The sequence below is a fragment of the Marmota marmota genome, unplaced genomic scaffold (assembly GCF_001458135.2).
Source record: "Marmota marmota marmota unplaced genomic scaffold, marMar, whole genome shotgun sequence".
NCBI lineage: Eukaryota > Metazoa > Chordata > Mammalia > Rodentia > Sciuridae > Marmota > Marmota marmota.
Genome location: NW_026000169.1, coordinates 8,655,279 through 8,682,990, shown reverse-complemented (window position 1 = coordinate 8,682,990; position 27,712 = coordinate 8,655,279). Strand labels below are relative to the sequence as shown.

Genomic DNA, 27,712 nt, shown 5'->3' with positions numbered 1-27,712 from the left:
TGGTATAACATGATATAGTTTGGAAAATCTTTGCCATAGTGAGGTGAGTTTCTTGTAGAAAAACAAAATTGTTGGATCTTTGTTCTTAATCTAATCAGCCAGCCTGCATCTTTTAATTGGAGAATTAAGACCATTTACATTCAAGATTATTTTAAAAAGGTATGTACTAATTCCTGTCATTTTGTTGTTTTTCTTCTGGTTGCTTTGAATACCATATGTTCATTTCTTTCTTCTATATCCATCTTAAGAGTTTTAATGGTTTATTGAGTTAATAATGTTTATTTCCTAATTCTCATTTGTTTTTCTACTCTTCTAGAGTAGAAAATAATTATTCTAGTGAGATTTATTCTTCTCTGTGCTTTTGTGATTGTTTATCATGCTTTATATTCTGAGTACAGAATTCCTTTAAGTACATTCTGTAATACTAGTTTAGTGGTCATGAAGTTATTTAGTTAATGCTGATTTTGGAAGATCTTTATTTAGTTTTAACTATTTAAATAATTTAAATCATTATTTAAATAATAATTATATTATTATTATTATTATTAAAATTATTCTGAAGGATAATTTTGCTTGATGCAGTAGTCTAGGTTAGAAGTTATTTTCTTTTAGACTTGCTGTCTATCATCCCATGTCTTCTTGGCCTTTAAAGTTTCTGTTGATAAATCTATTATTCTGATGGGTTTGCCTTCATACATGACCTGGAACTTCTCTCTTACAGCTTTCAATATTCTTTTTTTGTTTTGTATTTTGGGCAGTTTAATTATGTTTTATTGTGAAGAGGTTCTTTTCTCATCATGTCTATTTAGGTTTCTAGATGTCTCCTGTTCCCAGGCATCCATATCCATCCCAAGATTTCAGAAATTTTCTATTATTTCACTGAATAAATTGTTTATGTCTTTAGCTTTTACCTCTGCTCCTTTATCTGTACATGGGATCAGTACATTTTGGTCTCTTTTTTTTGTGGGGGCGGGGGCGGGTACTGGGGATTGCATTCAGGGACACTCAACCACTGAGCCACAACCCCAGCCCTATTTCATATTTTATTTAGAGACAGAGTCTCACTGAGTTGCTCAGTGCCTTGCTGTTGCTGAGTCTGGCTTTGAACTTGAGATCCTTCTGCCTCAGCTTCCCAAGCCACTGGGATTACAGGCATGCACCATCACATCATCTACATTTGGTCTTTTATTCATGACCCATAGGTTTTGTATGTCCTGTTCATTCTTATTGTTTTTCCTGATTATTGTCTGAATGTATAATTCATCAGGTTTATCTTCAAGTCTTAATATTTTTTTATATCACTTGATCTAGTCTGTTGTTGAGGCGTTCAGCTAAATTTTTTATTTGGCTTGTGGAGCTTTACATTTTTAAGATTTATGGGTTTTATTTTGTTTCAGAATCTCTGTCTCTTTTTAAAATTGCTCTTCATATCCTTAATTTTCTTCCTTAACTCATTAAACTGTTTATTGATATCTTCTTTAAATTCAATGATCATTTTAACATCATTTAAAAAATTCTCTGCCATTTCCTATACTTCAGTATCTTTAGAATCAATTATTCGAGAGTTATCAGATTTTGGAGAAGTCATGATGTCTCATTTTCTTGTGTTTCATTTATATCTAAGTTAATATTTGTCTATCATTGGGATTTATATATCTTCTATTTTTATGTGAAGGCCGTCTTAGAGAATAGCCTTCTGATAATTATGTGCCCTAGGTTATCAGTTTGTTGTGTACTATTGAATTTTATTACAAATGTATTTAGTAGTATAATTTTCCCATGGCTTTGCTGATTGTGATTGGTGAGATTGGATACAGTGCATACTATTCGAACTTGAAGGACCTGCTTCCTCTGTAGGTCTTGAAAGAATAGGGGTCCCCCCATAATTTAGGCTGGTGTATTGTAGATAGCATAGTATACTGGGTGCACCTTCTGTGGTAATTCTTCCTGTTTTGTCAACAATGTGGTATCCACAGTAATTGTGTCATTATTATCTGTCTGTTGCTATGGGATTGAGTTTTCAAAAGTGGGACCTCAGAACCCTTCTTTTATGAATACAGAAGGCTGAGTCATTATTCGGGGACGGGGGCTTCTGTCTCTTCAGGCTATTTATTTATTTATCCTAATTTAAAGCATTCGTTAAGGTTTGAATGAGACTAGGTCATGGTTGGAGTTTCTCTCAACTATGCTCTGAGAGTATCTCAGAGACAAAGCCCCCACCCACATGCTTGGGGTGCCATGCTTGAGTCAGAGCTCCACTCACAAAGAAGAAAAAAAAAACAATAATAATACCCACAATATAAAGACAAACCAAATATCAAAATACAGTAAAAATAAATTGAAAACAACTGCAACACCATAGTAATAGAAAAGAACGGGACAAATATACTACAGAATAAACTGAAAAGTTAAAAAAAAAAGCAAAATTCAAAAAGAAGGAAAATGAGAGAGTAGACGAGAAAGAGAAAATCCTATTTAATATAATAAAAATAAGATTAAAAGGTCATGAAAAACAGCAAAATAATATAATATAGAATAGACAGAGGGGAAAATATGAGTCGAAAATTCTTCCTAGCAGAGATGTGTGTTTGGATTTGAGAACTTATTTCCTGACATGTGCATTCTTTCTCCAGAGGCCCTTATCCTGCATGCCTGGTGATGTGGTTGATTCCTGAGCCACAGAAAACCTTTCTTATTAGCTGAGCTTTTTGGCATTATGTGGGCCATGCCAGATGGCTATATATTTAGCCCCATGGATTACAATCTTTGCTCCTAGCAGCATGGAAAATGTCCAAGGCTGGTGCACATCCAGGATGCTTCAGAGTGTGGGGGGAATAGTCAAACCAGCAAGTTCTGCACTGGAGATGGAGCCACAGAAATTGAGCAGTTTGCCACCATTAGTCTCAGCACTCTCAGACCTCATTCCTTCATGACACTACTTATGACCTGATAAAGGTCATCTAAAAAAATACCCCAAGAGTATATATCATGATTAATGATGATTCTATGAAAGTATTCTTATTAAATACTAGAATAAAACTGCTATTACTTTGAGTATTACATTTAAGTTGGAGGTTTTATTAAATGTGAAAAATAATAATGAAAATAACAAATGGTAGATATGAAGAAAATAAATTTGGAGTTTCTGCATAGAAAATTAAAAAACATAAACACTGGAATTAATGTTGGAAAAATTGCTTATATGATTGACATGCAAAACAATTTCTATTTTTAGGGTAATAAAATATCTATAATTATAAACAAAATTAGTTTGAGCTAATCACATTGTCTATGTAAGATTTAATGTTAATTAATATTTTTTTAAATAGACACATCTACCTTGGATTGCCAGCAGCACTAAGAGGATTAAGTTTTATTCCTGCCTTTTTGATCCTGATTCTTTTGAGAAAACGTCATCTACCTGGTGAAAATGACCCTTCAGGAACTGAGCTTGCAGTGACGAAGATTACAGAGAAAGAAAAAGAGTGCAAAGATGTTCAACAAAATTCCAAGGTTTTGAATGATGAAGAAATGAAAACTAAACTATAATGTCCTATTCTATCAGCCTTCCCAGAGGTGGAAAACACAGTATAAAACTTAATTGTTTAAAAATCATTAGAGGTACTGCAGGTAACTTTTCTTATCTTTAAGAACTTGCTCATGGTGAAAGTGTTCACTATATGTCTGAAGGATCAGAACAGCACTTGAGATGTTTTAGAGGAGACATTTATGACAACCACTAAACAGGATTTTAAAGCCAGCTTTACTTTTTATGTTAAAGCAACAATTTCTCTTTTAACTCATTCAAAGAAAGGGTCTGTTTTCTACATCTCCTTTTCCAAATAGTTCTAAAATTTTTCTATTCTAAAAATCTATTTAATGCTATCAAATTTGTATATTGGGGTTATTCAGAGACTGAGATTTTCATCCTTTCATGTGAACTTGAAATATTTTATTCATATTGATTACTTTCATGTGAAGTAAGCCTACAACTTTTTAGTATATTTAGTAATTGTTCTTTGATATTTCTATTCATTCCAGATATGAATTTTCAAAGTAGATTGCTCATTACTATGTCATCTTTTGTTATCAATTCTCTCCTTTATTACTCATGTCATATATTTGCTAATTTTGTTCAAAATACTGACAAACATAATCAGGTTATTAAAAGTTATGTAGTGAATATGGTTGGAATTTTTTCAGCAATTTAAATCCAACAACTCAAGTCTTTTTAAAAATAAGTATCTGAATGAAAGGATAGAAGGACATTATGAGAAAAATAGCTCTTACAGACCACTTGTAGTACCAGATATTGTCAAAGGACTATTTTCCCAGGTTCAGGAGGCTTTTGTAGATCAATGTTTGTTATTGATTGGATCCTAAGTTAGAACACAAACATTAATTTCCAAAACTTATTTGGGAGAATGATACTTTTGAAAAGTAGCTTCTTTTATGAAACTGAAGTCAATAAAATTCAACATATCCATGAAAAACTAAACCTGTTCATGTTATTTTTAATTTATGAGTAAAAATAATGAAAAGATTTTAGAGGTACATGAAAACTTTTTAATAATATAGGGCTCTGGTTCAAAACAGTAAGTGAACATATTCGTCTACTCCTCATTCTTCCTCCATTTTAAATGAAAGTCAAAATCCCTAAAGGTAGAGAGATTGTAGGAAAGAAGGGTGGGAGAAGTGGGTGTCAATACACTATGATAATTTGTGTTGAATATAAAGGAAATGAGAGTATCCATAAGGAATAGAGTGGAAGAAGGTATAGGAATTTTAAATGCAATTAGAAGGAACTGGAACTTAGGTAGGAGATTCTGAGTTGGTAACTGGACAGTGTGTTATTATAAGAAATATATAGGTGCCTGTTACTATAACAAATATCTAGGATAAACCAACTTAAAAGGTTGGAAAATTTGATTCACAGAATCAGAAGTTTCAATCCATGGTCAACTGATGCTATTGTTATGGGCCTTTGGCAAGGGAACACCTCAGGAACCATGTTGAAAAGAAGCTACTTACCTTGTGTTATCTAGGAAACAAAGAGACAGGACGGATTTAGGGTCCTAATAGCTCCTCCAAGGGCACAACTCCAATGACCTAACTTCCTCCCACTAGGCTCCACCTCTTGAAGGTTCTGCCACTTAATATTATCAAACTCAGGACCAAGTTTTTAACACATGGGTCTTTGGGGGACACTCCGTATCCAAACTACAGCAGAAAACAAGCCTCTTAATTGAAGGGCTTTCTACAGAATTTTGTAGACCAATATGACTTCTTAAATGAGTGTGTCCTTTAAAAAGAAAGAAACTGAGATGACAAAGACTGGGTAGAACAGGTTAAAAGTTAAATTTTAAGCTTGTGATTTTTTTCAGACTTCACACACCTGATGTATTAAAAGTATCTGAGATTCAAGACAGAAATAGTGTTGAAATATGAGAGAGGATCTAAAATCTATGGATAAGAGGTGTATAATTTTGGAGTTTGTATGACTACAGAAGTGAAGTGTACTATTACAGGTTTATGACATGAAATCTGGAATGGCTTTTTTTTGTATGTGGGAAAAATAGTCTGGAAGCTGAAATGAAGAACAAGGACTTTTACCTGGATAGTTGTGAGAAAAAGTAAATAGCGCCTGCATGAGAAGGTTTTGAGGGGAGCAAATTTTTCTTAGATGTGCACTGGTGAAGAGAATGTTCATTCAGGAGTTTGAGTACATACAGGACTGTGAGGTCCTGAGGACACAGTGTAAAAAGTGAGTGAGTACTTAGAATTCTGGGGTTTCTTAGATGACTTACATGAACAGGAACAAAGAATAAAAATGAGATTAGTTCTGATGAATTCAAGGCAGATAGTGTTGATGACAATGTGAGGGTCAAAATTAGGAGGAGTGGCACCTAGGTCCCCTCATGACCCTTCATCATGGAGGCAAACTAAAGAAAAAGAAATTTATTGGGAACACCTTAATCCCTATTGAGAGGTTTGACATGATCAAAGAAAGCTAAGTCTTACTCTGCTCACAGTTTACCTATTTGAATTTCTTCACTGGAGCATTATAGCTCAGAGAGACATGAATCTAGACCTAGTGCTTTGGGTTCACTCCTAACCCCTCATGGGGGAGATAATATTTCATGGGAGAGATAGCACAGGGTCCTCCCTTGACACTCGTTTGACATTTCTCCCTTGATGGGAGCAAGCAGACCAGAGAGAGTGGGTGTTGGAGTGCGTGGGGATCTCTCACGACCTTTGTTGTGGCATCTCTGAGGCCTCAGAAGTTCTTGTCCTGAAAACTGGCATTATCCCATAAGAACAGAGATTATGTCACAGAAGACATATTTGTAGGAAAGCTACAAGAGAACAGGCCATGAGAAGTCTAGGGCTATAATTTTCTTATCTAATATTGTAGAGAAATCTAAAGTTAAATAGTATTAGAAGTAGTACTTTATCTATCTATCATCTTTCTATTATCTATTGGTACTAAGGACTGAATTTAGGCGTGCTTTATCACTGGGCTACATCCCTAGCCCTTTTCATTTTTTTTTTATTTTGGGGCAGTGTCTCACTAAATTGCTGAGGCTAACCTTGAACTGGCAATCCTCCTGCTTAGCCTCCCATGTCTCTGGGATTATAGGTATGTTCGACTGTGCCTGATTAATGTATGTTATATAATTCTAAACGTAATCAATATTTACAGGATCTTAAAAAATTAACTTTGAAAATCAAAAGTTGGGGAAAGAAATACAAAAAGAAGAAGGAATAACCATTCCTCATAGTTATAACATAGATTTAAATGTTTCTTGACAAATTAAAATTTAATGGGTACATATGTTAACATTATGAAGCTCACTAGCAGAGGAATTAAAAACAAGACTACTTAAAAGAGATGTCTCTGGGGCATTAGACTCATTATGAGGAGGGTCAAAGAATAAGGCATTTGTCTTTCAATTTTAGTTTCCTATATGTTCTTTGAGGTTTTGAAATAATATTTCATAAAAAGTACACATAGTTAAAACAATAATAATAAAATGAAACTCGGTCTCCAAATTATTAGATTTTGAGGATCTCCAATGAGTGTTTATGGAACAATTACTTTCTCATTTCAATACATGGATATATAGAGGATGTGTGTTTTAATGGTGTATACCTGAGGAAGGTAGTAACCAAGTTATAGGCAATAAAGTTCAAGTACAATTCAAGTTGGTGTCATTTCATTAGAGTCAATAAATATACAATGAAAACAGTTACAAAAAAAAGTACTAGGTAATTTCATACACTATGGATATGTGGTGATTTCCTGCTTTTTCATAAGCTACCAATGCAAGTGTTGATGGGAGATGATGGAGAGAAAGAAAAAACTCCAATTCTTATTGAGGGAATAACAGAACCAAATACTACAATGTTTTCTTTGCTGGTGACTGTAGTTGTAGTGGGTATAGTTTAAGCCAATGAGATATTGGCAGAGGTCTGCAAGTTGTTCTGATCTAAGAAGACTAAGCTTTCTGAGGAGACATTTTGCCCTTTTTCCTTCTTCCTTCCTGAACTGTGGATGTTAACCATTTAGAAGCAGCAGCCGTTTTGCACACCGGAGGCAATAAGTACAGGTATGAAAGAACAACATGAAGGATGGGGTAGCAGGAAGACAGCTGGAGGCTGGACACTCAGTGCAGGGCTAAACACCATTTTAGGTTTATAAAATTTGAAGCGAGAACTTATATAAGAAAAAAAATCAAAATTATGAATACATAATGGGGTTAAAAAGTAAATATTAACTTAGAATGAGAAAAAATATAACAAATTCCATGTGATATGTTTCAGGACACAATCATGACCAAACAAAATAAAACAAAACAAACAAAAAAAACCAAACCTACACCAAACTTAGTTAAATAGGCTCTATTAGAAGCTTTGCTGTTGATGTAGGGAGTGAGAAGACAGTATCTGCTATACCATTTCCAATCTACCTTATACTGTATGTCCTAGCCAGGAACCAAGAGGAAAAAGGATTAAAATTAGTGAGGATAAAAAAAAAAGTAAAATATCAGTGGCATTACAGTTTGAGTATGTAAAAAATCCAAAAGTTGCTACAGATAAACTATCACAATTAGTAAGTTAATTTTAACAAGTTAACTAGCTACAAAGGCGTACAAAATCAAGTGTATTTTTGTCACATATCAATACTTAGAAAATAATACTAGTAAATCATGCTATTTATGTAGCATAAAACACACACAGGTTCCTCCTTCCAGCGTACAGAGCGGAGGGTGGCGAGGCTCATGTAGCCGCTGGCGTGAGTGGGGCGCTCTGGCTACTGCATCTACTTCGACCCAACTGGAGCGAACCCAACTTCAAGAACTGGCATCCGGACCGAAGAAAGAAACAGAAGCTTGCCAAGGAAAGAGGTGGGTTTTCCAAGTTACCGACCTTAAAGATGCTGAAGCTGTTCAGAAGTCCTTCCTTGAAGAAATACAACTCGGCAAAGAGCTGCTAGCCCAGGGTGAATATGAGAAAGGTGTGGACCATCTGACAAACGCAGCTGCTGTTCGTGGACAGCCACAGCAGTGGCTGCAAGTGTTAACAGCAAACTCTTTCACCACCAAGTGTTCCAGATGCTTCTGACTAAGCTCCCAACAATTAGAGAATTGTGAGTGCTCAGAGCTTGGCTGAAGATGATGTAGAATGAGAAACGAATGTCAACATAATAAAAAAAATGTTAAAAATTCTTAACTTGGAAGATGAGCAGCTCTGGGGGAATAAGGGTAAATGTGTTTGTTATAGACTGCCCTACACTGAAGTCTACCAAAGTTGTTGTTTGCTTTGTGGAGATCCATTCATTTGTTTTATTTATTTTTCCTAGTGAAAATTGTATTTTGATAGAGCTTTTCATTTTATAAATACACTATAAGTTACTAAAATATCACAGATTGCATGTATTCCTAAGACATGCAGTTAAAGTGTATGCATGGCAGAGGTTTCTTGGGCTAAAAGCAGCCAATTCTCAGTTTTAAAAGTTAGGCAAAAAAGTGTGAAGAGTGCACATTTTTAAAGCTAGTACATTTTACTATAAATCAGCAAATTGGATAGAAACTTTATTGTTTGAGAAAATGGAGCATTAAATCTTTGAGAGTTCATTTCATCTCTGAAACGTGAGGTATGCTACTGTGCTGTGTTAACTTTACCTCCTGCCTCTGTATCAGTCCTAAAATCTTTTATTTAAATTAGTGGGCTTCTGTCTTCTGGGTATTATATCCTTATTTTAAGTATATGGGGTTGCAGATGGCACCAGGAGTTAGATCTGTGTGCACCTGATGTCACCACATGAGCTTTGCCAGTTTGTGTCTGCTCACTTTCCTCATTCATAGAAAGAGAGAACTGGTCTGCAGATCCCTTAAGTGTCCCTTTCTGTTTGCAATTCACCTGAGTGTATTTGTGCAACCAGGCCTTGCATTTTTTTAATATTCTGAATTTTGCATGCTTGCCTGAATTAGTATTTCTGAATTGATCTTTTTTAAATGGTATGACTGTCTTTGTTTTCACTGAGACTAAATAGTTTTGTCACTACTGTGTAAATTAATCTGAAACTTAACTTTTTAAGTAACTGGAATGATCTGCTTGCAAGATTATTCCTTTTTTGCTTTTATCTTCAGTGTACCTCCTTAATTCTTCAGCATGATTATCTTGTGTGGTGAATGAAGTATGATCTTGTGACTAAAGACTTGGGAAGACTGGGGCTGGTCGGACCTTTTATTTTCAAATAGTAGCATATTATCTGAGTCACAGACTCAGATACTACTTTCAGAAAGGTTGCACTAATTTGCAGTCCCACCAGCAATGTATGAGGACTCCATTTCAGAACTGAGAATAAAAAAAGACCCTTGGTACTTAATGGCAAGCACACACACACACACAAAAAAACCAAAATACAATGAATAAATCTTACAACAGGTATCTAACAACTCTACCATCAAACTATACAACATTATTCAGAGAAATTAAGACTTATATCACGCTCCTTATTTGAATAACTGACATCCTTTTAACAAAGACAGTCATACTATTTAAAAATCCTGAAAGGATGTCAGTTCTTCAAATATTTATCAATGGGTTCAGAGTAATTTCAAGCAAAACCCTATTACTTTTTAAAAAGTTTGTTACAACTGATATTAACATATCATTTTCACTAAAAATCTATAGTTTAGAATTCACCCTTGGAATTATTCATTCTATTGGTTGGCACAAACTTATAATCATATGTATCCACCATTACAGAATCATATAGAAAAGTTTCACTGCCCTAAAAATACTCTGTGCCAGGAGTGTTCATCTTTCCCCCCAAAGTCTCCAGCAAGTACTAATATTTTTTATGGGTTCCTTACTTTTACCCTTCTCAGAATGTCACATGGTTGGAATTAGTATGTAGCCCTTATAGATGAGCTTTAATTTTTTTTAATTAGCTATATATAACAATAGAATGCTCTTTGACAAATCATACATAAATGGAGTATAACTCCTCATTCTTCTAATTGTACATGATGTACACTCATACTGGTCATGTAGTCATATATGCACATAGGGTAACAATGTCTGATTTCATTCTACTAACCTTCCTACCCCTATACCTTCTCCCTCCCTTCACTTTCCTCTACCTGATCCAAAATACCTCTATTCTTCCCTAGCCCCCATTGCCAATTAGAATCTGCATATCAGAGAAAACATTCAGCCTTTGGTGTTTTGGGATTAGCTTATTTTGCTTAGCTATTCTCCAGCTCCATCCATTTACCTGCAGATTGGATCATTTCATTCTTCTTTAATGCTGAGTAACATTCAATTGTGTATATGTACCACAGTTTCTTTTATCCATTCCATCTGTTGAAGATCAGCTATTGTGAGTTGAACTATAAACATTGATGGGACTGTGACACTATACTATGCTAACTTTAAGTTCTTTGGGTATAAACCAAGGAGTGGGATATCTGGGTCAAATGGTGGTTCTATTCCAAGTTTCCTGAGGAATCTCCATACTACTTCCAGTAATGGTTACACTAATTTGCAGTCCTACCAGCAATGTATGAGGGTACCTCTTGCCTCACATCCTCACCAACATTTTTTGTTGCTTTTATTCTTGATAATTGCCATTCTGGCTGGAGTTGAGATGAAATCTCAGGTAATTTGAATTTGCATTTCTCTAGTTGATAGAGATGTTGAATAGTTTTTCATATAATTGTTGATTGATTGTATTTTTTCTTCTGTGAAGTGTCTGTTCAGTTCCTTTGCCCATTTATTGATTAGGCTATTTGTTTTTTGAGTTATTTATATAACCTGGAGATTTATACTGTATCTGAGGTGCATGTGATAAAGATTTTTCTTCCATTATGTAGGCTCTCTCTTCATGTTATTGATTGTTTCCTTGCTGAGAAGAAGCTTTTAGTTTGAATTATCCCATTTATTGATTCTTAATTTTACTTCTTGTGCTTTGGGAGTCTTGTTAAGGTAGTCAGATCCTAAGTCAACATGGTGAAGATTTGGGCTTACTTTTTCTTCCATTAGGTACAGGGTCTCTGTTCTAGTGCTTTAGTCTTTGATCCACTTTGAACTGAGTTTCATGCATGGTGAGAGATAGGGGTTTAATTTTATTTTGTTATCATATGGATTTCTAATTTTCTCAGCACCATTTGTTGAATAGGCTATATTTTCTCCAGTGAATATTTTTGGTTCATTTGTCTAGTATGAGATAACTATATTTATGTGGGTTTGTTTCTGTGTCTTCTATTCTTTACCATTGGTTTCTGTGTGTATTTTGGTGCCAATACTCAGCTGTTTTTGTTACTACAGCTCTGTAGTTTAAGGTCTGGTGTTGTGATGCCTCTTGCCTCACTCTCCTTGCTAATTTATCACATCAATAGAATCAAATGATTATCTCAATAGATGCAGAAAAAGCATTGACAAAATACAGCACTCCTTCATAAAAAGTTTTTCCCTAGAAAAACTAGGGATAGTAGGAACATACTTCAACATTGTAAAAGCTATCTATGCTAAACCCCAGGCCAACATCATTCTAAATGGAGAAAAATTGGAAGCATTCCCTGTAAAAACTGGAACAGGACAAAGATGCCCTCTTTCACCACTTACTTGTATTCAACATCATCCTCGGAACTCTAGCCAAGGAAATTAGACAGGAAAAAGAAATTAAAAGGATACAATAGGAAAAGAAGAACTCAAACTGTTACTCTTTGCCATGACTTGATTCCATATATAGAAGATCCAAAATATTGCACCAGAAAATTTCTAAAACTAGTAAATGAATTCAAAGTAGCAGGATATAAAATTAAAATACGTAAATCAAATGCATTCCTTTATATCAGTGATGAATCAACTGAAAGAGAAATTAGTAAAACTACCCCATTCACAATAGTCTCAAAAAAATACTTGGGCATCAATCTCACAAAAGAGGTGAAAGACCTCTACTATGAAAACTACAGAATACTAATGAAAGAAATTGAAGAAGACTTTAGAAGATGGAAATTTTTTCTATGTTCTTAGATAGGCAGAATTAATATTATCAAAATGGCCATACCACTGAAAGCATTATAAAGATTTAATGCAATTCCTATTAAAATCCCAATGACATTCTTCATAGAACTAGAAAAAGCAATCATGAAATTCATTTGGAAAAAATAAGAGACCCAGAATAGTCAAAACTCTAATATTTTTTGAAATGTGGAAATTGACAAAAAATTATTTTATCCTTTATATTGAACATAAAGGGCCAAGAAAAACCAAAGCAATCTTCAAGAAGGACAAAGGTGATGAAGTCTACTATCAGAAGTTAGGAACTATAAGACAAAGTAATTAAGGCAGTATGGTATTGTCATCCAATCTCCCATTAATGGTGCCACCCAGTCTTCCATTGCTGGCACCATACTCCTTTTCTTACAGATGTCTCATTTAACCTATGTGAAACTAACTCTGTATTGGGATGCCCTCCCTCTAGGACATCCTCTCACCCTATTCAGATTCAAATATCTTACATCAGACCTCTGCCCTGAGACCACATTCCTCATGCCATAGGGATGTCTTCCTCACCCTGTTCAGTTCTGATACTTATACTAGGATATTCCATTGTGGGTGTCCTTTTTATACCCAGTAATGGTCAATCTTATGTATGAACTTAGCCAGGCCACAATACCCATATTTGGGGTCAATCATCATTCTGGACATTTCTTTGAAGGTATTTATTTTTAGATGAGATTGTAGACTTTGAGTAAAATACATTACCTTTTATCTTGAAAAAACTGCATTTATCCAAAGAAATTTATCCTGCAGTTTGCCTCTGGATTTGAAGTACAGCACAAGTTATTACACTGTATCACACATGAGCTTTTGGGGGACACTGATGGATACTACATGGCCAAACTCGTGGTACCAGCAAGGGGTGATGGGGAATTAGAAAAGAAAGACTCTCACACACAAATGTGAAGATGAACTAGCTGGGACCAATTAGAGGGCTGCTCTCTGATGTAGAAGCAAATCTAAAGGGTTATGTCAACAATCTTTATTTATATATGTGTCATTATCAGGTTACAGACTATACAAGCATTATTCTTTGTATTCAGGAAAGTCACAGAACTACAAAGATCTGTGCAGCTTTCTCATAGTTGAAATGTGCAATGATAGGAGCTTTGTGTAGCACTCAAGGAAGCCCATTGTTTAAATTTACTCTTAAGCAGTCAGGCTCAAGAATAGCAGAGCTGATGAAACATTGTTGTTGTCTAGCATGATAATTCCTCTATCCCTGGGAGCTATTTGCCTGAGATCAAGGTCAAAGCTGATAAGACTCTTGCACAGAGCCTCCTCAGGCAGGGAATTACCATAACAGCTAGGCATCCTGTGCCCTTGCACAGAAACATTCCCAGGCAGTAGGTTTGCCTCAGGTGTGAAGTCATCAGAGACCCCCAGTCTCAGTTACTGCTCTCCCATTTTCTGTCACAGCTCTTCACAGGACCCTCATATTTAAACTATAACATTCCAACCCTGCCCCCCCCAAAATTCATGCCCATCTCATAAAGCAATATACGTTTAGTCCATTTCCAAGAGTCCCATTCTCATAATAGTTCCAGCATTAGACAAAAGTCCAAGTCCAAAATCTCATCAAAGAGTAAAGTGAACTCATGAAGGTTATCCCTTGTAAAGATCAAAAGCAAGTCAGTATTCAATATATAATGGCATAGAGTAAATGTTTCATTTCACAAGAGAGGAATAGGGACATAGAAGATTTGGGACCAAAGAAAGATCAAAATCCAGCTGGTCACACAAAATCTAGTTGGACATCCTATAACTCCATATCTAGCATCTGGGGCACATGGTATTGTGATATTCTTTCCAAAGGGATTTTGAAGCTTCACTTTCATGTCCTTGCTGGTTTCAGCCCACATGGCTTCTCTCATGGCTTGTCTCTGCTCAGTTACCACAGTTTTCTATGGAAGATGTCCCATGTTAATGGATTTTTGTTAATTTCAGGAGGTCTCCACTGCAGCTTTGGCTTCCTTCTCACATCTTCATGCATCAACTTTTCAGGGACAGTGCATAGGGACTCTGACTCGGCTCCACTTTTTCTGGCCTCCCAGGTCTTCCTTTGAAATCTCAGTGAAATCTTCATGACCCCCAAACTCCAGCATCCTTCATTCCTGAAGAACCAACACCACATGATTAATGCCAAGGCAAGCCTCCTGGGACCACAGCTGCAGCAGCCTCTAAGTACCTGGGTATCTGATCATGATGGGAAAAACATTCTGAAGCCCTCCTTATGTAAGCAGTGTGCTCCCCCTTATCAAAGAAAATTTTGCTTTTAAACCTTTGAGCCTGTAATGGGTATGGCCTTGCAACTTCTGAGATGCCTTTAAGCCATCTTTCCTATTGTTTCTGAGTAAAGTACTTAGCATTACTTAGTAGCTATAATGTCTTTAATAACAGCAACTTCCTCAGCCCCAGTTTTACTCACAGTTTTCTAGCCAAACTTCAAAAATGTCAGATATTTTTGGTTCTGATTATCACAGCAATCTTGGCTAAAAGCCACACACAATACGCATGCCACCCCAGAATACTGTGCTGTCTTGAAATTCCTTCTGCTTGATTAATTACTACATCACCTTTAAATTCAACCTCACAAAAAGGTTCAGGACATGGGGAAAATGTAGGCAATCTCTTTTCCAGAATATAATACAAATGGCCTCTAGTCCAGTTTCCAATAGAGTCCTTCTTCTCTGAAACTCCATGAGCCCAATCTTTACTGTCCACAGTCCCATCAGCATTCTGGTCTTCTGAGCTCCCACAAGAATTATTCATTAAGCATACAACATTCTAAAGTTGATCCAGCTTTCATCTCTAAACTTTTCAAAATTTCTGTTCAGACAAACCAGCTCCAAAGACCTTTGAACCACATGGTCAGGTTAGTCACAGCAACAACCTCACTTCTCAGTAACAATTTCTGTTTTAGGCAGCTTTTTTGTCATGTGACAAAAACAACATAGAGGCAGAAATGTTTATTCCAGCTCAGTTTCAGAGGTTCAGTTCAATATGGGTTGACTCCATAGCTCTGGGCCCACAGTGAGGAAGAACATCATGGCAGAAAGGTATGGCAAAGGAAAGCAGCTTAAGACATGGTAACCAGGAAGTAGAAAGGTTATTTAGGGGGGATTTTCAAGATGATGGAACAGAGATGGTCACTTTCCTGGCTGCTTCATGGCATGAAATCTAGAAAGCAGACAGGCAGCTTCTCAGAATGGTGGGTGAACAATAAAGGGAGGGGGAGCTTTACTGGTATTTAAAACTGGACATTCAAAGCATATCAGGGACTCAGGAGTTTAGATATAATAAAACAAGAAAGAAATCTCCAGCAGCACAGCTGCTGCTGTGGCTAGGCTGTAAACACCTCATTTTCCCTGAGGAAAATGAAGGGGTAAGAGAATTAAAGGAACCTGCATTTTTAGGAGGATAGAGGGCATGTCTGAGTATGGATCATTTAGAGATCAGGGACATTGCTCGACTATGAAAGTTGTGCTGCACTATACCCTTGTGGGGAAAGAGGCTGCCATTACTCCCAGTGGTGTGCAGAAGACAAAGGAAGAAACCATTTTACAGCTGTGGCACAGAGGCCAGCAACTGTGGGAGCCAATTTCTGACAAACCCAACTTTGGCCTGAAATAGAGGTTCAGTATACATACACTGAACAAAATAAAGTGTTTTTAAGGGACCAAGAGAAAATCAAACTCCCTGTGAGGTTTGTTCATATTTCTCTCACCCTTTTTTAAAGCACTGTAACCATAAAAAATTCTCTTTGGCAATAAACCATGTAGTATATGAAATCTTTAAAGAGAGAGAGAGAGAGAGAGAGAGAGAGAGAGAGAGAGAGAATATCAAACATAGAGAGACATTTACATAGGGGACAACTGGTTATGAAAACCCAACCAGCTCTACCCCTTTCCCTCCAATCTGGCTGTTTGCAGGACCAGCTGGTAGAGATACATCTGGCCAGGAATTGAGAAGAGCAGGGCAGGAATGATTGAGTTTGGATACAAAACCCAAGATCAGAAAACATGGGGGCCACAGGTGATATAGGGGACTAAGAATTGTCTCCTCCACCACACGAGTGGAACCCAGGTGAGATCCCTGGGGTACAGTCATCTAGAGTGAACCAGCAATTACTGGGCACTGGAGGTACACTGATTTAAAGTCTCCAGACAAGTTGGCATTCAGCAAAGAGCATGGAGTCCATGTAAGCCTAAACTCTGCCTCCAAGAATTCCACCTGTGAGATTACCTCTCTCACTCCAGCAATCTGAGGTTGAAGCATCATGCACCTAAAACTGCTGAGAAGAGAAGCTGGGACTTTTTTGAACTCCAACCAAAAGAATTTTTAAACTTTTCATCAAGGGTGTTTTTTTTTTTTCCTTTTTTTTTCTTCTTACTTTTTCCCCTTGTTTTTTCTCTATTTAATCATGATCTTAAAGATACATGGACATTTATACATATCCATGTTTGGTTTTTTTTCCTCATTTCAAGCATTTTTGAAGCCAGCTATTTTTCATGGATCAGAGGACTACATTTGATTATTATATTTTAGTTCTGTTTTATACTCTTTTATTTTTATTTTTTGTAATTTTTACTTTACATTTGTATTTTTCTCTTACTGTTTCCCCTGCTTCTCTTTCTCTCTTTTCTTCCACTAACAGCCAATATCTATTGTTCTTTCACTCATTTTAAAATTTTTTACTTCTGTCTTCTCTCCCCATCCCTCATAATCATCACATCCTATATCACTTCTGTTTTCTCCCTTTCTACCATTTGAAATTGTAAATGTTTTTGCAAACTTGCTATTTTTATTGTAGGCAATAACTGATCATATCTTTTGCTTATTGTGACAATTAATATTGTAACTTTCAGAGTAGGAACTATTTGGTTTAATGCTATATACTCTTTGCATTGGTTGTTGTTATTATTTTTCTCCCCCTAAACAGTGAGATATTAGAAACATTCAGGAATTATAAGTCCACAGAGTAGAAACTCTACTGCCTCAGATCCATACTGTTAGGTGGGTAGACACACAAACAATATGAAAAAGCAAGGGAACAAATTCCACCAGACAAATCAAGATGCTCCAATAACACAATCCATCAACACCACAGTAGAAGAAATATCAGAGAAGAAGTTTAGAATGCACATAGGTAAACTGATCTGTGAAGTAAAAGATGGCATAAAAAGTGAAATCAGAAAATACCAGAAGTAAAAGATCACTTCAATAAAGAGATAGAGATGATGGAAAAGAATAAGCAGGAATTCTTGAAATGAAGGAATCAATAAACCAAATTAAAAATTCAATCGAAAACATCACCAACCAATTAGATCACTTAGAGGACAGAGTTTCAGGCAATGAAGACAAAATATATAATCTTGAAAACAAAGTTGATCATGGAAAAAAATGTTAAGAGACAATGAACAGAACTTCCAAGAAATATGAGATAACATGAAAAGACCAAATTTAAGACTTATTGGGATAGATAAAGGCTTAGAGATACAAACAAAGGAAATGCACAGTCTTTTCAATGAAATAATATCAGAAAGTTTCCAAAACTTACAGAACAAAATGGAAAATCAAATTCAGGAGGCTTACAGCATCCCAAATATACAAAATTATAACAGACCACACCAAGGCACATTATTATGAAAATGGCTGGCATATAGAATAAGGATAGAATTTTAAAAGCCACTAGAGAAAAATTACATGTAACATTTAGAGGGAGACCAATCCAAATCTCAGCTGATCTCTCAACTCAAACCCTCAAAGCTAGGAAGGAGGTCTTGGAATAATATATATCAAACTCTAAAAAGCTTTTTCTCAGCAAAGGAAACAATCAATAATGTAAGGAAAGAGCCTACAGATTGGGAGAAAATCTTTACCAAATGCACTTCTGATAAAGCATTAATCTCTAGGATATATAAAGAACTCAAAAAACCAAATAACCCAATCAATAAATTGGCTAAAGAACTGAACAGACACTTCACAGAAGAAAAAATACAGTTGATCAACAAATATACAAAAAAGTGTTCAATGTTTCTAGCAATTAGAGACTGAGATTTTATTTCTATCCAGTTAGAATAACAATCATCAAGAATACAGGAAACAATAAATGTTGGCAAGGATGTAGGAAAAAAGATATATTCATATATTACTGATGGGACTGAAAATTGGTACAACCACTATGGAAAGCAGTATGGAGATTCCTCAAAAAACCTGGAATGGAATCACCATTTGACATAGATATCCCACTCCTCAGTTTATACCCAAAGGACTTAAAATCATCATACTACAGTAATGGAGCCATATCAATGTTTATAGCAGATCAATTCACAATAGCTAAACTATGGAACCAACCTCGGTGTCCTTCAATAGATGAATGAACAAAGAAAATGTGGCATATATATTCAATGGAATATTACTCATATTTAAAGAAGAATGAAATTACGGCATTTGCCAGTAAGTGGATGACATTGGAGAATATCATGCTAAGCAAAATAAGCCAATCCCCTCAAACCAAAGGCCAAATGTTTTCTCTAATATGTGGATGCTAATTCACAATAAATGGGGGGGGGGCTAGAGAAGAATAGAGTTACCTTTGATTAGGTAGAGGGAAATAAAGGAAGGGGAGGAGAGAGGATATGGGCATAGAAAGGATAGTAGAATGAAACAGACATTATTACCTTATGTATATAGGTGACTGTATGGCCAATGCAATTCTATAACATGTACACTCAGAAAAATGAGAAATTATATCCTATCTATGTCTACTATATCAAAGTGCATAAATGCATCATATTGTCATTCATAAAAAAAATTTTAAAAGAAAATAAATGCCAGCCAAGAATACTATACCCAGCAAAATTAAGCTTCAAATTGACAATGAAATAAAAACATTACATAAGAAAAAAGTTAAAAGAATTAACAACTAGAAAGCCTGCACTATAAAACATACTCAAATAAGATATTTCATGAAGAAATGAAAAGTCAAAGTGAAAACAAGCAAAGTGAGGAACTACACTAAAATAACAATGAATCAATAGAGAAACAGATTCAAATTAAAAGCCAGAAATAAATCAAAATGACAGGGAGTAAAAATCATATCTTGGGCTAGGATTGTGGCTCAGCAGTAGAGCACTCGCCTAGCACAAGCAGGACCCATGTTCAATTCTCAGCACCACATAAAACTAAAGGCATTGTGTTGTGTCCATCTACAAAAAAAAAAAAAAAAAAAAAAAAAAAAAAAAATTTTTTTNTTTTCATCAAGGGTGTTTTTTTTTTTTCCTTTTTTTTTCTTCTTACTTTTTCCCCTTGTTTTTTCTCTATTTAATCATGATCTTAAAGATAAATGGACATTTATAAATATCCATGTTTGGTTTTTTGAGTTCTTTATATATCCTAGAGATTAATGCTTTATCAGAAGTGCATTTGGTAAAGATTTTCTTTCTTTCTCTCTCTCTCTCTTAAAAAAATCATATCTCAATAGTAACATTGAATATAAATGGCCTAAACTCATCAATTAAAAGACATAGACTGGCATATTGATTTTTAAAAACAAGACCCAATAATATGCTATCTCTAAGAGACTCACCTCATAGGCAAACACATATACTGAAGGTATAAGGATGGGAAAAAACATATCATTCACATGGATCTTGTCAACAAGTGAAGGTTTCTATCCTTATATCAGATAAAGTAGTCTTCAAGCCAAAGTTAATCAGAAGATACAAAGATGGACATTTCATACTGCTTAAGGAAATTATACATCAACAAGACATAACAATCATAAATATTTATGCCCCAAACAATGGAGCATCTACATACATCAGAAAAAACTTCTCAATTTCAAGAATCAAATAGACCACAACACAATAATACTGGGTGACTTTAACACACCTCTCTCACCACTGGACAAATTCTACAAAAAAAAAAAAAACACCTAAATAAATAAGCTATAAAACTAAAAAAATATGATTAATAATTTAGAATCAACAGACATATAAAGAATATTTCAACCATCAACAAGTGAAAATACACTTTCTTCTCAGCAATACATGGACCCTTCTCTAAAATAGACCATATCTTAGTCCACCAAGCAATTTGTAGCAAATACAAAAAAAAAAACAAAAAAAACAGAGATAATACCTTGCATTCTACGAGATCATAATAGAATGAAATTAGAAATCAATGGTAAAATTAAAAAATAAAACTAACTTACTAACTGGAGACTTGTGCATGTGAGGCAAGCACTCTACCAACTGAGCTACATCCCCAGCCCTATACTAAATGTATTCTTATCACCCAAGTATATAAGCCTCTAAAGTATAACATCTAAAAGAACATTTTACCAGCTGGTATCCTCCAAACTAAAGTTCTCTGTAAAAAAAAAACGTCTCTTACAAACTTGTGTAAAAATAACAATTTAGTTAAAATTTTATTTATATCATTTACTATTTTATAATTAGATAAAAATTACCTGTTATAAGTCATAAGATGTTTTGTTACTCTTTCCACTGGGATGGGAACTTAAATTCATTTGAAAAAAAGAGGATAAGGAGAGCCTGGTTTATTTAAAGATTAACAATATGGGATGTAAACAAATTTTGCAACTTTCCCACAAAAAGAGGTCAAAAGCTCTCTTAATGTGTTTGATTTATGTTTCAGATGTGGTGTTAAATTGTGTTAACTGATTCATATAGACTCATAAATGATATATAAAACCTTTATAAAATAATATTTTAAAAAGAGAATAAATCAGTTTCAAAAATAAAACACCTAAGATTTTTCAAGAGGCCATATCACCTAAGTTAAGACTCTGTCTCTCATCTTATTCCATGTTAAGATACCTACTCAAGTTCATTTAAAATTAAGTTTAAAAACATAGACTTTTGCTATAAAAAATACTGTGATCTTAAAATAAAAAATATATAGCTAATTAAAAATTTGAGATTACAAAAAAAATATGTTCCTTGGTTCATAACTATTGTACAAACTCAATGTGTTTTTACTCTTGTTAATTTCATTTTGTATTTTGTAAACTTTCTAATCCCCAAGACCACGTTAGCGTAAAGCAGGCTTACTTATCCCTTTAGTGATAATTTTTAAAAGGGGGGTAGGATAGAACACCACAAAGTTGTTTGAATCATGCTGTTTTTGTTTTAAATTTTTAAAATTGTAATGTTAAAGATCACACTGCTGCTGAGCAACACACAACTCCCACCACAATAGGCCTGTCAGGCTTAGTCTAGTAGAAAGACTTATGAATAGGACAATAAAATGGACCAGATCAGGTAATAATATGTGGTAGAGACCATGCTTGTGTCTTTTCAGAGGGTGTGGCTCATCCTATCTTGGTGCCTGAACATGCTGTTCATCATCACCATGGAAGATTTGAAGCTGCAGTTCAGGCAACTGGGGTTTGAGCTGGAGTTGTTGGTACTAGACCCTACTGGGAACAAGAAGCTGAGAAGAAAGAAGAGGAAGGCTATGAAGACTGCAGACACAGAATGCCAATCTGCTAATGTGGGGACAACTGAAGAACCTGACACATGAGGCTCAACACATAATCAAATAGCAGGAAGACCCTAAGTCTCCAGCCACCATGTATGTGAATCCTGCATGACTTGATGAACATACTTAGTGATTTAAATGGATGTAATCTTTGGAATATATTAAAACATTCAATATGGTACATTTTGGGAAATGTGTTTGCAACTAATTCTATTTTGTGTTATAACAACGGTATGCTATATCTTCCAGAAAGAAATCTGAGAACTTCAAATAATAGCCCATCACTTGTATGTAAATAAAAAAATAAAAAAGGGGAAATGTTGGGAGTGGTGAATGCACAATCATCTTTGAACTGCTGAGAAACTGAGGTGATGCCTCTCTTGGGAATTTCTTGGTACAAAGGCACCTAGAAAACTACCCAGTTGTATAGTGATGCCCTATTCAAAAGGAAATTCTGTGCTTACCATGGAGTTTATCAGTTAATGACCTAAGGTTCAAATACCTATTGCCTGAGGGTGGAGAATTGTGGGTTCAAGCTGATGACTGTAATGGTATATTCATACTTTTGACCTCAGTTCTGTATTAAAGTAACTTTCTAATAATGAATCCCTTTGATGCTGAAACCTATGTAATAAACATGCTGAGCTGACTTGTCATCATTATACTCCATCAGAGTGTGGTGCCCACCAGGTCCCAGCTTTTTCTCTTGCTGTGTGTCTATTCATTATTTCTAATATCCTATTGCCTCTATCCAGTTTCCTGAGGCCACAACAGAGAGAACTCTCTGATATGTGTGTGCTGACGCTCCACAGGCAGTGGGTAGGAGTGGAGGTTCACTGGATTGGACAGGGGAAATGTGGGGAAGGGAAGGAAGATGGGAATGAGAAAGACAGTAGAATGGATCAGACATGTTTCCTATGTTTATATGTGAATACACAACCAGTGTAACTTCACATCATGTACAACCACAAAAATTGGAAGTTATACTCCATGTATGTATGATGTGTCAAAGTACATTCCATTGTTACGTACCAAAAAATTTTTAAAAATGTAAATATGTAAAAAAAGAGAGATTTACTGTAGGATTTGGGCATCTATTTTTTAAAAAGAAAACTGTCTTTAGATTTATATACAATTCACTTACTTTTCTTTTAAATTTTCTCAATATTATAGTCCTGTTATCTATAAGGATGATTCATAAGAAGATGGTTCAAATGGTGCTGTCGCTGCTATTCCATTGCTTTTTATAATGAACTTAGAGTTTGTTAAAAACAAATACTATTGAAATGTAGCCTCATGGGTGATAAAAGCAAAGAATGAAATACTTCTGCAGTTGGCTCTAATATAATATAATATAATAAGCAATATAATAAAAAATAATCAGGATTCCTCTAGCAGTCAGATATTTGTAATTCCTGTTAAAGTCAATTTTCAAATAAAATAATTCATCTTATCAAAATGACATGTCAAGCTTAGTAAAGTAAAAGACATACTTTACTGTCATCATTTTTGACAACTAAATGACTGAAATAAAACTTAGGAGAGATACATTCTTTCTATTAGTAAAGACATATGTCTTAGAATGGCTAATATGGGGGGATACATAGATATCTTTAATATGAGTGGAAAATCTTATTCTTTTCATAATTCTGTATGTTTTCTTAAAACTCAGACCTAGTGCAGTGTATAACTTCTACATGTTTGCCACACTGGAAATATAATGGCAATTATTCAAAATATTGATTGTATTTTCTTCACATTTATTCTTATTAGTGTTATTTGCTATTTTCTTTATCACATGTTCAGAGACCTCCTGTTAATAAATAAATTATATTTGAAGTATGAGTAATACTGCTTGGAGGAAATTACCAGATTCTTGTATGCATAGGCATCAGGAACAAATCTTTGAATGAAAATTTAAAGTTACTAAAACCAGGTTATAACTTTTATAAAATTTCTGATCTTAAATAAAAAGCCAATTGAGAAGATAGAAGGAACTCAGTAGACACAAAATATGTGTCCTGTGTATGGCTTGTTTAAGGAAAGATGTAATTCACAAGAACAGATATACTAAGAATTGTCTATGGGACTCAAGTTATTTAGACAATTTATTGACTATAGTCAGGTGAGAGAAATGAAGAGAAGTGCTTTCAAGTAATTCATATTGGTCTTGAAAATTCATAAAATTAATGGAAAATTAATTCTATTACATCAAAAAGTGAGACTTCTGGTTCTAGTCAGAAATGCAGAGGGCAGAAAAGAGTGTCTTACCTTTACCCTTACAGTAGGAGGAAAGCTGAATAAAATGCAAATTATACCCATCCTGATCTTGGCAGTAAACAGGTTATCTGGCAACAGCTAAATGGAAATTTGTAAAGAGACAGACACTTACAGGGAAAATATGATTTGGACATTTACTTACTTGGGACATACTGTGGCTTGGCTGTGGCTTCTCTCCTGAGAGGTCATGTGTTTGAAGTTTATCTTTAATGTGGTGCAAGGTAATTAGGTCATTAGGAAAGCTGTTCTCAGAAGGGTTAATTTAGTTCTTGTGGGACACTAGTTAATGTGATTTCTTCCACATGCCACAGTTTTCACCAGGGACCAAATAGACGGAACGACCTGATTGTGGACTTTTAGCCTCAAAACTTTGAACTAAATAAACCTCTTTTCTTTTTTATCTTGAAAAAAAAATGTGTATTTAAAATTAGACAGCTGGACTCTGTTTGGATGATCCCAATTTTGTTGTCAACATTCAAAGCATTGTAATCAGGAGCCAGTTGAACATATAGCTTCTTCTCTTCCTCAGGCCTGATCAGCTTGTTTGATCTGATGTTTGTTGGCCTTGACATCCACAATGACTGAAGACACCATTGTGTTGTTGTCTTCAGTCTTCTTCATAACTGACCCAGTGGTCAGGTGGAACTTGATGGCAGAGTGCGCAGGCTTGTTTCTCTTAAGCATGCTTTTCCGAGGATATTTGGGCTGCCTCCAGAGCCACAATGTCTTGAGCCACCAAAAGGTAGGTGAAGTAGGGATCTTCTTCTTTATATGGCTGTGGACGCCCTTTAACATGCTTTCTTGGCCTTCAAAGCTTTTGCTTTGGCTTCAGCTTTGGGAGGGGAGGAGCTTCCTTCTTAGTTTTTGGTGCCATCTTGGTGAAAAGCCTTAGGTATTTTGCTATTGCAACATGAAACAACAGGATGCCATATAAGTTAGTATAACAACTCTGCTGAAAAAAGTTTTAATAAGCTGCTAAAGACCAAGTATGGCTAGGCATACAAAAGGGAAGCCCCTGAAGCTGCAGACATAATGGGATTTATACCTCTTGTAGTTGATTCCTCCAAGAACTCCACCAGCCACCATAGGGAAAATTAGAAAGAGTCTAGAGAAAGCCGCATTGATGTCGCCTGGGAAAGAAACAGCAAATACTGCTCAAGATCTGTTCAAAACCGATCTCTCTTTTTATTCCTAATGAAAAAAAGTTTTAATCTCCTGTGGGGAGGGGCAACACAACTATAGCTTGAAGGTACTGGTGAAGACTTCTGTAGCTAGGAAAGCAAGCCAGCAAAAAAAGGCAGCCCCCCCCCGCCCCCACCACTAGGTTCACAGATCTCACCTAAACACATCCATCCCCCACTTTCTCCCCAACCCCTGTGCTGATGAGCATCAGGTAAGATAAGAGTGGAATGTAACTGGAAGGAAACAAGAGACTGATTGCTTCTGGAAAACAGGGCAAAGGGGCAAACCAAAGCAACAGAGGGAACATACCTTAAATATAAGGATTCCCTTTCAGCTCTTGATACATCCAGGGCAACCATAACCACAACACACTTCAAATCCAGCCCCACATTTGATGCAACCCCCAAGTGCAGGCATAGCAGGAGAGATGTGGTCATTTCCACATATGAAAAGTTCATTGCAACATTAATCATGCTGTGCTGTATTTGCGAATTTCAACAAAAAATTCTGGGACTTAAAAAGACAATAAGACAGGGAGCTGGGATTGTGGCTGAGTGGTAGAGCGTTTGCCTAGCATGTGTGAGGCACTGAGTTTGATTCTTAGCACTGCATATAAATAAATAAATAATAAAGATATTTTTAAAAAGACAATAAAACAGTCTGAATAGACAAAGCAATCATCAGAACCAAACCTCGGCTACAATACACATGGTGGAATTATCAGACAAATCCTTTTTTTAAATGCATATGACTCAAAGGAACATTCTTGTAGAAAGTTTAGACATTTTCTGTGGGGAGCCACCATGGATGAACACGCTTTTAAGTCCTGATGCACTGGGGTCCTGAACAATTACTGCACTCCACAATAACTTGGGCTTTACGCCAGCTCTGATAACAAGGTGTGGCTCCAGGTGTAGATGTCACCCGCTGGGGTTGAGTTATACTTACCTGTTCCTTTGTAATCTTAACCCTTCTGCCTTTTTTTGGGTAGAATGTTTTAAGAAACAGTATCCCCCAAATAAAAGCCTACTTCCAAAAACATTCCCTCTCTCTCATCACCCTCTCGAGAACTTCTCTTGTCCCCCTTTTTGGGGCACCTGAGGCTGGGAGATGGTGAAGCCATCCTGAAGCTTATAAAAGGTATTCTGTGTTATTTTGCATCACCCCAAATTCATATGAGTGAGTTTAGTTGAGCTGCCCACACTGGTTGCAGGTGGCAATTTACAATCCTTATTGATAAGATCAGTTCTAAACAAATTAGGGAATAGATAGATTTTTTTTCTGTTTTTAATCTCACTTTTCTTTGAACATTTTTCTTGCTGTGTGAATATCTTCATTTTCTTCATTTCCATTTCTATCAAAAACCTGCTTCTTCAAAACAATGAGGGCTAGGGATATCAGCAGTACAGCCTATGCTTAAATGCCTGAGACTGTGTTCTAGCCCCAGCACCAAAAAACAAAAACAACAAAATGATTGCAATTGCACACTGTGAAGTGATTAATAATATTATCTCTTCCAATTTCACTGAAGTCCAAGTCTTAATTCACAGGGATAAAATTCTAGACTGGTTAGGTGTATGAAGTGTGTGGGGGGTAGTAGTCAAGAGTGCTCTATAGTTTTGCTGAAATCACATCATTTTTGTAATCATCTTCTCATCAGATTAGTTTTTGTTACCCGGATGGTAAGCATAGCCTATTCAGGAAGGGTAGAAGGCACACAAGAGCAAAATGAGAGTGACCACTAACAAATTTCATATTAATGATTCTCAGCAATATTTTTTTGGTAAAATCTCCAGTAGTACATGTGTTGAAATTGAAAGAGAGGATTCAGCCATAGAACAGGTAATTTCAGGCTGCCATTCGCCTGCGGCTTGCAGACAAATTACTCAGGCTCAGTGCTAAATAACCCGTGGAAACTGCTTCTTGGAGCCTGCTCTTATCAGAGCATACACCGAGCACGGAGCGGCCGAGTTCCGGCTCCCGGAACTGCTCTGGCCCAGGGCTAAGGAGCCCGCGGAAACTGCTTCTCGGTCCGGGTCCTGCTGAGTACAGGGGAGGTAAATACCAACCGAGACTTCGTGGGCAGTGGCAACAGGACTGAGACGGGGCCTGTGAGGGCCGGTCAGGACTCACCCGTTGCTTTGGTCACCCAGCAAAGGGAACG

The 27,712-nt window shown here is 35.8% G+C and overlaps 1 protein-coding gene and 2 pseudogenes across 1 annotated transcript in view; 2 read left to right on the top strand and 1 right to left on the bottom strand.

Annotated features, from left to right (window-relative positions):
• The window catches only part of Slco1a2 (solute carrier organic anion transporter family member 1A2), a 60,121-nt gene extending 55,623 nt beyond the window's left edge, over positions 1-4,498 (top strand). Inside the window, exon 15 of the mRNA XM_048787186.1 lies at positions 3,330-4,498. Within this exon, the coding sequence (XP_048643143.1) occupies positions 3,330-3,549 (220 nt within the window). The 3' untranslated portion in view covers positions 3,550-4,498. The remainder of the gene's footprint in view (positions 1-3,329) is intronic.
• Positions 4,499-8,230: 3,732 nt separating this feature from the next.
• Positions 8,231-8,689, top strand: LOC107152767 (annotated as a pseudogene).
• A 4,534-nt stretch (positions 8,690-13,223) lies between these two features.
• On the bottom strand, positions 13,224-25,240 carry LOC107152766 (annotated as a pseudogene).
• Positions 25,241-27,712: the final 2,472 nt, after the last annotated feature.